We start from the raw sequence: 11,342 nt of genomic DNA on the forward strand, positions 1-11,342 counted from the left end.
AGATGGAAAACAAAACAGGCGGGAGGATGTTGATCCCGCGGCTGACTGGACCAAAGGACAACGACTACATGGCAGTTGTCTGCTGAAGATACTGGAACTGAAAAACACAAACATTCGTGCACCGAATCATGTTTACAGCATGTTCATTTAAGAGTTGTAGCAATGGGAAATGTTGGTGTTATGGATTTGTTAAAAAAGTTACAAATGGAACTATTTCTTTCTCATAATAGTTACTTGTACTGTCTTTGTTTAATGGGATACAACTGTTATTTGACAATGGTTGTAGTTCTATTTATTGTTTTAAGTATTTGTGAACTTATTTTGATTTTTTTAAGTTAAAATGTTGTCAGGTTTTATACAACCTGTTCTGTCTTTGACAGCATTACATAGATGTTAGGCAGAGTATATTTGAAATACTATGTCTTTGAAATGTAGCAGATAAACCTGACTAAATTATCTCCACCTTTACAGATGTATCTTTGTATGCCTGATGCTGAGGATATTGTAATTAATGGCAATAAATTTGTTTGCACTGATACTTGGATCTTAAAAATAAATCATCCTCAATACTATGCTGGGACTAATGTATTTTTTTAGAACAAAGTGATGACATTGTGAAAATTAGCCAAGTCTTCTGGACAACATTTTTACAGAAACTGAGACAAAGGAAGCTCATATTTGTTAAGCATGAGCTATTTCTCTTTTTATTTCAGGGAGGAATTTTTTTTTTTCAGATATCATACCTGGATTTGCTTTTAGATTAGATTCTTAAATTTAGAACTCACATAGAAATATGTCTGTCTCATTCAAATTCAAAAATACTTTACTGATCCCAAAGGGAAATTAGAAACTGCTGTAACTCGTATTTAATCTGATTTCTTCACAGTTGCAGGTGGTGTTGGCTGTGAGTAGGAAAGATCTGGTGTAGCAGTCTGTATTACAACAAATTTCAAGAAGCCTCTGACTAAAGATAATCCGGTTTTCTAAAACAGTCTTATGAAGAGGATTAGACTCACGGTTTAATTTGTCAAATTTTATTGCCCGAGGTTCACAAACAGCAAATAAAGATTTGCTGAATGCCACAATGAGAGAATGTGTTGGAGATTCGTATATTAATGTCTTCTAAATCAGCAGTTTACATGCAAAATGATTACTATGTTTTTAACGAGGGAAAACCCAGATGAAGATGCTTTGGAGGCTTTGGAAACTAATGATAGGGTAACTGACACATTTAAGTTAATTGGAGGAACACCTGTGGATGCTTTTCAAGAGAACACCTCAGACTCACTATCTTGTTAAAAATTATGGGAATCTCAAGAAATCAGCAAAGAACTAAAGCCAAAGACCTTGTGATGTTACTGTGGCATGAGCTGAAAGGCCACTCGATTATTTTAAAAGAAATACAAAACAGCCAAATTGGAGTTTCCAAACGCACACAAGGAACTGGTTCACTTCATAAGCTAGATGGCAACCCAAGAAAAATACATTATGAGGAAATATTGCTGAAATATCAAAAGACATCAGCCTGGAAATTAAAACTCGGACGCAATGGGCCTTCCAAATGGACGATGACTCTTAGCAACCAGGCAAAGTGGTTACAAAGTGGCTTAAGTCAACTTTGTGGCAATACTAGCAAATATTGAGGAAATGTATTTAAAGTTCTGATTTTGAAGAAAAGATATAAAAAAAATATGACATTTTCTCTCATTATTGTGACATTTAGAAAATAGCAACAATCTTGGTTATTCTAACTGACCTTAAAATAGGTTTGAGTTATTTAGAATTAGTACCTTAGATGTACAGGTAACATCTGAGCAAAGGAAAAAGACCAACAACAGCAAGAACATCACAAAGAACTACCCTTCAAATTGTTTTCATGTTGACAAGACTGCCCCCAAGTGGAAATAACATGCAAATGCGTGCACATAAAGCACATAAAGCCTGTTGAGGCCTTTCAGCCAGTGGTCTCAAATTCCAGTCCACAAAGGCCAGGGTCCTGCCACTTTTAGACGTGTGCCTTTGTGTTTTACAATCTTAAATTAAATGGTTAAACTGCCTCACTAGCAGGCAGTCAAGCACTACAGAGCTCTGCTAATGAGCAAATATTGCAACCAGGTGCGCTGAAGCAGAGAAACATCCATAAAGTTCCAGGTCCTTTGAGCCATAGGTGTCTCTGCTCTAACACAGCTGATTCAAGTGGCCCAACTATCCTCTCCCAGCATGTCAAACTTCTGCAGAAATCTGCTAATGAACCAGGGAAAGAATAAAAACATGCAGGATACCAACCCTGCATGTTGGTATCCTTTGCTTTGTGTTACCTGTGTTGGTTTAAGTAAAATCCAAATAACATAAACAGAGGTTATATTTGCAATGTGACATAACTTTAATGTTCAAGGGTTTTGAGTAGTTTTGCATGACAAAGTAAGATTATCCAGTATATTAACTGACTGAATGTCAAAGATCCATACTTTGAACCATTTTTATGCTCAAACATTTGAATCTAGTGTTATAGCAGTTGGTAAACTCATTCTTACCTCGAGAAAAAACACTAAAAACTACATTGAGAACTACAGACCTTACTCAAAATTTATAATTCCTAAATTTTTGTAGCAGAAAAAAAAGCACCCTATTAGACGTATGGATGCTGCAATATATAAAATGGTTATAGAAAACATGAAAATAAAAAACACCAAAACGGTGAATTCAGGCACTTAAAGGATCCTTACTTTATTTTCTGTGGTAATACAAAAAAAGCATACAGAATTATAGAGAATAGCAGAGTAGATCCCTTTCATTGAATTCCATTAGATCATACACGTAAAATGACTAATAATTACATACAAGCCTGTTCTCTGTAGCTACATCCGTCAAGTACCCCGACCCCTCCACCAATAGCATGCATGGTCTCTTTGCTGTAAACGCATTGAAACAGTTCTTCATACCCCTTGGCATGTTGTATGTAGAAATTAAAACCAAACAGGAAAGAAAAATGTATGCAATCAAACAAAAAGCAATTTCACATTACACAAAGATTACATTGACTAGAACAGAATGATATTTATGATCACACTTTTATTTATGAAAATAAGTTTTAACTGACTTGCTCTGAATCGTGTTTTTGGTGTTAAGTCTTTGTTCCAACGGACTACATGTTCTATTCTTCTGGATTCGTTTCCCAGCTAACTCTTCCATCTTCTAAAGAACAAAACATCCCCATGTTTTTTATTTATTTATTTTTTTAAACAAAATCTGTATGATTTATGACTAGATATATAAAATAAAACTTATAGATTCATCAACTGCAAGATGGAGCCTTTAAGGGTCACCTCATCCAAACTACGCATTTCTTCTTAAGATTTTTACTGATAATTTCCATTCTTTCGTAGAAGGAAAACAGTTCACACTCAAGTTTGTGGATCAGCAAAGTGGGAAAGTAGGCCTGTGAATTTCATAAGGCGGATAACAAAAACTCCACTTGAACAAGACTCTTAAATCGTCATGGGTGTAAAACCAGCTGCATTCAGTGAAGAGGTGTATTTAACCATTAAGAACAAAAAGGGGGGAAATTGACACTAACATGGACCAAACTGAAACAAACCTGTCTAGTAGAAATATCCCCAGCCTATTTCAGTAAGCAGCCTCGTTACCCTTATCCTCAGAAATCCCAATCTGAAATTAGTTTCTGAAAGCACCTTTAGTTTTAATTCACACTCAGAAAGCAGAAGCTGTTATTAATCAGAAGCAGTCTACATAGGGAGCTTTTAATTTCTTTTCTTTTTTTTGTCAGAGTTGCTAAGGTTCATAATTTTTAATGTTACTCAATCCTGTAAAATACCTATAAACAGAATCCAACCTACAGGGGTAAAGACTGAATAGAACAGGTGATAAATGAAAGGCTACTCCAGGCATCAGCTAGCTACATAAAACAACAATGCTGGGACTAGCAATGTACTATAAACACAGAATGGACACTTGGAAAAAAAACAACGTTTTTTTGTACTTAAATACACTCGAGGTGAAGTTCTTCATGTAAGTCACTAAAGGGTCAGATAACGAACAGAACTCAGGTGTTTTTATCCTTCCTTTCTTCCTCAGGATGTGATGAGAAAGAAGGGAGGGGAGAAAGCATGAGGACAAAATAATGAGAAAATCTGTGAAACATTCAGGTAGTCTGTTCTAACAGTAACGATAAGCAATTTCTCCCCAACACGCTGGGGAATGAACTGTTGGAGAGAGCGTAGCGTAGTGGGGGGGGGGCCTCCGTGAGTGCAAAGAGTATCTATAGCCATGTAATTTTCCATCTTTTAATTCATGAATTAGCATGAGGGAGCGTACAGAGACTAGTTTGCAGACAGTGGCCAGACCTTGAAGCAATGCAGGTGACGTTTTTTCTTTTCTTTGATGCGACGCTTGACCCTGGTCAGTTTCTTCATATTCACCATGACAACTGCCACCTGCTCTGCTCTCTGGTGCCATCCTATGCAAGCAGAGGGTCGTCCGCTCGTAGTGTTGATGTTTTTAAACAGATCCATAGTCCGCGGTGGCAGATCACTTACCTCACTCATGTGAAAGCAGCCAGTCGTCGTTTTCCATTCAGACACCATTCCTTCCAACCAACAGTTACTTGGTGAAGCCCACCACCACTCAGACTGCACTTTGTTAATATGGACTACCACCAAAAGAAATGTCATCCAGAATAGATGTATAAACAGGCTCCTCAACCAGAATAGATTGTCTTATTTAAGTGAAGTCTGTCTTATTAAGTCCTTCAACCAATTAAATAACCCAGACCACAGCCAGATCGTTTCAGTCTCAACCAGTCAGGCATTTTCATTTAGTAAATGCAGCGACCACAGCCCACATGAGTTCATTGGCATTGGGCTTTGAGCTCTCCTTCTCGGGCTCCAGCTCCAGCAGGGTGTGGACCCGCTTCATGCCCAGGTCGTACTGGTCATCCTGGAGGGGGGCGAAGGCGTTCTCTAGAACGTCGGACGAGTGAGCCAGGAGAATCAGGGAGAGCACCCGCTTGTCCATGCGATGAGGATCATTGACCCACTTCTCCAAAACGGAATCCTGGACTTTCTTGACAAGGCGCTGGAGTGGATCAAAGGAAAGCGTTACTTCCACTTAAAGAGCCAAATGAGAAAACAGAAATCCCTTTTATAGACGACAGTTATACTTTTAACCAATCACTAAAAGTAAAGGGGAACCCACAGCATTTCCAGCATTCACCAAATCTGTAACACTCACTAAGAGAGTTGAGTGGTCAGTACAAAGGAAGTTTCACAAAGCTATAGAGCTTTGTGAAAGCATCTTCAAATTGATCATACTCTGAAACACACTGCAGTGTGAGGGTAAATATAAGTTAATTTAATTAACTAAGGCTTTCTGTTTATGGCTGTACGGGTTCTCTCAGAAAATGAGTCTTTTCATGCCTCATTTAGATACTTAAAAGAGTTGTAGAACAATGAGCACCCCAATAAAGCTGTTAACTACATACAATAGAAACTTAGGCGTGATTTTATGCCACATAGTAGTTTAAATCCTTCAGATTAATATGAAATCTCTATTAAGTATGATGCTGCTAATTTTGTCTTTCAGGTAGCAAAAACCACCAAGAGTCACAGAAATTTAAAACATCCCACCGATCACTCTTACTAAACTAAAGCTGTTTTGAAACCACGGTTGGCTGGCCTCCTGCATATACAGCCCAGTTAAAACACAAAAACAGATACATATATTTTAAATATTTTTGCCTTATGTTATATGTAAAATGAAAAATATGGAGTAGATATTTCAACTGTTTAAAATCTTACCGATTTTAGGAGTAGTAGTAGAAATAATTGTTCTTCTGTTTAAAGAAACAGCGATCTACAGAGCATCTACATTTTGTGAGAAAATCTTGTCATCTCAAAAAGCCCAAAATTTAAAGGAAAAAGAAAGTAGGACGGTTTGTGCAAGACTCATCCACTGGGCTTTTTAGACTAATAAACATAATGTGGATGAAGGTCTAAATGATGGATGTTACCAACATTTACTCACCGTTAATCAAAAGTTCTCTAATCGGTTCTTATGACTCAGTTACAATCAATTCGCCTGACCACATAAATGTTTCAACCTCATTTTTTTCTCCTGGGATATTTATTAAACTAGGAATATTTATTGAACAGGTTGGTCTTCTTTTTACAATTTAAACTGTCAGTTTTATAGAGATCCACATCAGTGATGAAGAGAGCGAACATCCAACTCTGCATAAGCTGGAAATATTGCTTCTTGGTGCAATCCTCAGATTTCTGCCAGTGAGCACAACAATTTATTACACTAATAAGGTTTGTTGGCTGAATCCCATCTTTCACACCCAACAAAAAAATTAAATTAAATAAAATTACAGCTTATTTTTAATCTAATTATCTAATTAAGAAATATTAGCTGAGCCAAGTAGTTTTGAATCATCAAGTCTACTAAAACAAAAGACTCATTTAAATGGAGATAAAGGTTTTGTAAAACTTACAATGAATCAAGTTGTGACGTGCTGAATCTTTAAAATGGTGAGAGGATGACATGTGTGTGTGTGACTCTTTATTTCATATTTTGTTGGCACGATAAAACAGTGTGTAAGTCAACTTATATTACCAAATAAATTAATTACACAACACGTGGAGAGCTACACAGACTCCACAGACATCCTCATTTTGGAGGCCAATGTATGATCAATCTGCAGATGCAATTATAAGCTAATGAAATAAAAAAAATAAATATATACATGGCAATGTTTGCTTAAAATAAAGTAAAATGCAATAACTTCACCAATAGTTGGGTTCCAGAACTTATTGTAGAAACAATGTTTTCAAAGCAAAGATTTTTAGCTAAAAGAATGCATTTTTAAAAGAAAAAGGACAACAAATACAGGTCATAGCTTTGGACACATGAGTCATTTCATTGTTCGTTTATACATCCTTTCATTTCTACTCCATTCTGTCTTGTATGCTACTCTGAAAGCTGATGAAATGCTGATCTAAAATCTAAAACTTCAGAAAACAGAAGTGTATCACCTACTATTATTGATATTGCAACACCTAAACTTTGTTGAAACTTAAAATACAAGTTGTGGGGTAAAAGGAAGATGAAAACTGTCATTTTTTTTTTGTTTTAGTGTCTCTGATAAATAAAATGCATGGGCTTGCCCCTGAATAACAAAACAACGGTGCAATGCTGCAGAATGTTCAGCCTGAATCCCAAACTAATTCCTCCATTTAACATAGAAAATATTCACCTTTATATTAATATATTTTTTAATTAAAAAATCCAGCTGGCCTTTACATAACAGCTAGATTTACACCATTACTCACAGGTGGGCTCTATGTACTTTGTGAAGTAGTTCAAAAGGTATGAATACTTTTTTGAGATGCAAAACTCAAAAAACACACAAGCTAAAGACAAATTACATAGTGTGCATTTATCAAGATCTAATGTAGCTGAAACTGTGCTAGAAGAGGTCAAACTTGTTGAAAATTTAACTGAGGGTGTGACTACACTTCATACAACAGCAGTCTGACATAGAGAGCTGAAAAATGCTTTTACTTTTTATGTTACACATCGACTCGTTAATCCCTAATCAGCTCAACAATGAATGGACAGGATGAACACTGCCTCATCATACCTGCTTGATGGTGCTGTTGGTTAGCGGATGTGTGGTCATGTCAAAAAGCAGGAAGTTCTGTTTTTCTGTGGTGAGGACCCCCTTCTCTACCAGGTTTTTGGCCAGACGCTCTCTGACGTTTCGGAGCTGGTAGTGGAGCTTCAGGGGATTCCAGGTCTCTCCTACAGGTCAACACAAAAATGTAGCTTTAAATAACCAGGGTTTCTGCATGTTTCTGTAAGCTAACTCCCCTTGGTAATATGTTGCCCTAAGGCAACAGACAATATCACAATACCAAGAGGGTAGAAATCACACTTCCAAGTCAGGATAGTGAAGATATACGATTAATAGTAGTGACGACGATGAGCTGTTAGGATAGTAGTAGTTGGATTGAGAGTGTTAACGTTAATCTACCCTCCATTTCCTAAAAGAGGTACAGAATATAGCGACAGTTATTGTGTAAATGGAGGAAAATATGCAGAAATAATGAGCAAATATGCCAAGAATAGAAGTCTGCACACTTGATCCTCAAATCATTTACCGTCTATGTTTCGATCCTACTTAGATTGTCATCGTGTCAAAACACCTGAATTCTTACAAATTCAGGCAACATTCATGGAAAAAAACAAAACACTCATACATTGTTGAACAATGCTTTTACATTTAAAATGGTATGTGCAGTACTCTTGTAGCAATTGAGTGTTTTAAAGGTTTGCGAAACATATTTGAAAAATGCACTTTTTCAGACTGGTTATTTAGGTAATCCTAAGACAAAGACTGAAGAATTTCTTCTCCAACATGGTGTTGTAAATTCCCTTTAAACTTTATGAGTCACATTAAGATTAAAGATAACTTAGGTGACTTAACGCAAGTTAAATATACTTCTGCTCAGTTTTGGTTTTCAACTCAGACAGGAGTGCCCATTGCCTTCAGGCTTCGGTTACTTAACTTACAGCCTTAAGACACGGATTCTGGTAAGCTTCATAGCACTGGCGATTGACAAGTTTGAAAATCTCTGTAATCAAACCAACAAATTGGTAATTTCTTTTTTTAAGAGTTTTGGCACGATGCAAAATAGTCTGAAAACATGTGCAAGAACTACAACACAATGATTCCAATTAAAGGAAGAAGTAAAACGTACACAACCTTGCATCCTTAAATTAATAATGAGTTGCATTTGAAGGTAACTAGTATGACATCAACTTGGTGGGATTTTGACTTGCTTAAAAATTTAGATGGTTAAATGTAAGTAACCTTGAATAACAAGGACCAAATGGGAAAACTACTTTGTAGTAAAATAGAGCAAATCAGCACAAGATATGCAAATAAAAGCACACAATCTACTTAGGCAGTTTCATGATGACTGCAAGCTTTGTTTTACAAAGTCAGAAGTGCTTATCTCACCACTGAGGAGTTCTATCCAGCTCTGCACAGTCTCTGGAGGCTGAGTTTCTTTAATATGCTTCAAGGCCTCATCCAGCAGCACATCTCCTGTTGGTGCATCAGACTTGCAGATAACCTTGCAAAAACAAAAAGATAATTGTCAGTGGCAGACAAGTCAACTTTTAACTGGATTCACATCTTACGCAAACAGGAATTACAAGAGTGGCAAGGAGTGCCTTTGTTGGAAAGATACAAATTCTTCCTCTGACCTCTGAAGCATAATTATCTTTAAAAACAAACTAAATCTACGGTATGCCATATAAAGAATGTCGATGACAAATACTCACCTTTCTTGCCAGGAGGCTTTTCCTCCGCACACCGCAGGCCTCCAGCTGTATCCTTCCTCTGAGGGCCAGTTCTACCAGCATACAGCCGCGGAGGCCGGAAGAAATACAGTCGTTCCAGAAAGACGTGTAGCCCTGAGCGGAGAAGAAGAAGAAAAAGAAGAAAAAACGCTTGCTTAGCTGACGTGTTGAGCCTGCCTTGGTACAACACTTCCAGGTTTCAAAGGACCTCACACCTGGAGAACTACCCAGGTAACGCAAGCCGTGGGAGCTACGTAGCTCAGTAAACAAGTAGCATAATTGCTTTGATCCGGGAAGTTATAAACCGGATGCTTCGGTACCGCACCAGACCGCCGTATTCAGATAATACAGTTATTATTAAGCACCTTGAGAGAACTGACACGTTGCACGTCGGTAAACAGAAGCTACTTGACACACGTTGGCTAACAGGATTTACACCGTAACACTTTAAAGTCAGACACGTCGAGCTGAGCATAAACAAATCCCGGAAACATTAGCTACCGAGTGGATAAACTCGGTGTTCTGTGTTGACATTTAGCCGATGACGCAACGTAAACACTTTTAATAAGTTAACGGATTACAAACAGCCCGCACCTCTCGGTCCTTGAGGCCCAGAAGCAGGACTTCCTCCATCAACGTCAGCCTGGTTTCCTTAGAGTCCCCCTTGTCATCCTCCTCTTCTTCAACTCGGCGAGCCTCGTCTTCCTCTCCGCCAGAATCTTTCTCCTTCTCGGCGGCAGCGGCGCTGCGAATGGCCTCGGTCCTCCGTTGGACGAGGCCCGAGGTTCTCTGCGTGAGAGAAGTCATCGCTGGGGCTGCGAAGCGGTCGGATTCAAAGACAAGCTCCTACCTCGGTGAGATAGGGAGCCGTGCAGCATCAAAACCGAGTTCTGAAAGTGGAAAAAAGGAGATGAAAGACGGGTCGGCCAAGAAGAGACAGCGGCCGTTGACGTTAAGCTGGGCTCGGTGTTCTAGCGAAGACTATGCCCACTTCCTGATCCAACATGGTGGCGGTGCTTCTATGACGTCGACTGAGGTCTGAGCAGGACAGTGAACGCTTCTCTCGTGTTGCCTTCATTGTTGTGGGAAAATCCTACACAACTGGTTAATAGTAATTCAGATGAGTGATTTATCAAATAAATATTTTGAAGTGAAAGTTTCAGTTCAACTGTATTAAATACATAAAAAATATTGATGTAAACACATTCATTAAAACTGAAATTCTTTATATGTTCATTTTGTGAATATCAATATGAACAAAGGCTGTGAATATTATCGATATGAACAAAGACTGTAAATGTTATTGATATGAACATAGGGTGGGAATATAATCCAAATGAATGTATAGGCTGTGAATATTAAAAATATGTATAAAACTGTAAATATTGTTATGGAGGTAATTTGGGAGTAATATTAATATGATATTCTTTGAATACTGCCAATATTAACGTATCCTGTAAATATTATCTATAAGATCATAGGCGTTGAATATTATTAATATGAACATAGACTGTGAATGTAATCAATATGAATGAACGTGGTGGCTATTATTGAAATCAATGTAGGTTGTGACTTACTGATATGAACGAAGGCTTTTAATATTAACAGGCTATGAATATTGTTGATATGACTGAAAGATTTGAATATTATTGATATGAACAAAGGCTGTGAATTTCATTGATATGAATATCATCGATATGAATTTAGGATATAAATATCTATATGAATGTTGGCTATGAATATCAATATGATCGAAGGTTGTGAATGTTATCAATATGAATGAAGGCTATGAATATTATTGATAAGAATGAAGGCTATGAATGAAGCATTAATCTAAGTTATTATGACATACAACAGAAACAGAGAAAAGACAACTGGATCAACGAGGAGGAAGAATTAACATGAACAGCATAAAATCAAAGATGGTTTCCAAGTTCAACTTTGTTCATATTTAA

General features: G+C 37.4%; 1 protein-coding gene across 1 annotated transcript; it reads right to left on the minus strand.

Moving 5' to 3' along the window:
• Positions 1-2,702: 2,702 nt before the first annotated feature.
• Positions 2,703-10,395, minus strand: LOC116724256 (Golgi phosphoprotein 3-like). Its single transcript, XM_032569799.1, has 5 exons — positions 9,982-10,395; positions 9,370-9,501; positions 9,044-9,158; positions 7,661-7,821; positions 2,703-5,094 (listed from the first exon to the last, which is right to left on the minus strand). The coding sequence occupies exons 1-5, from the start codon at positions 10,192-10,194 to the stop codon at positions 4,831-4,833; spliced, it is 885 nt and encodes a 294-aa protein (XP_032425690.1). The 5' UTR covers positions 10,195-10,395; the 3' UTR covers positions 2,703-4,830.
• Between the last annotated feature and the right edge of the window lie 947 nt (positions 10,396-11,342).

The sequence above is a fragment of the Xiphophorus hellerii genome, chromosome 8 (assembly GCF_003331165.1).
Source record: "Xiphophorus hellerii strain 12219 chromosome 8, Xiphophorus_hellerii-4.1, whole genome shotgun sequence".
NCBI lineage: Eukaryota > Metazoa > Chordata > Actinopteri > Cyprinodontiformes > Poeciliidae > Xiphophorus > Xiphophorus hellerii.

Bases quoted from the DNA above. Each gene is read 5' to 3' on its own strand.
- LOC116724256 (XM_032569799.1), bottom strand. From the start codon at position 10,194: ATGACTTCTCTCACGCAGAGAACCTCGGGCCTCGTCCAACGGAGGACC. The intron at 9,502-9,981 runs GTGCGGGCTGTT...TTCTCCGCTCAG, and splicing joins TGGGCCTCAAGGACCGAGAG to GGCTACACGTCTTTCTGGAA. The intron at 7,822-9,043 runs GTGAGATAAGCA...GTTGACCTGTAG, and splicing joins CTGGATAGAACTCCTCAGTG to GAGAGACCTGGAATCCCCTG.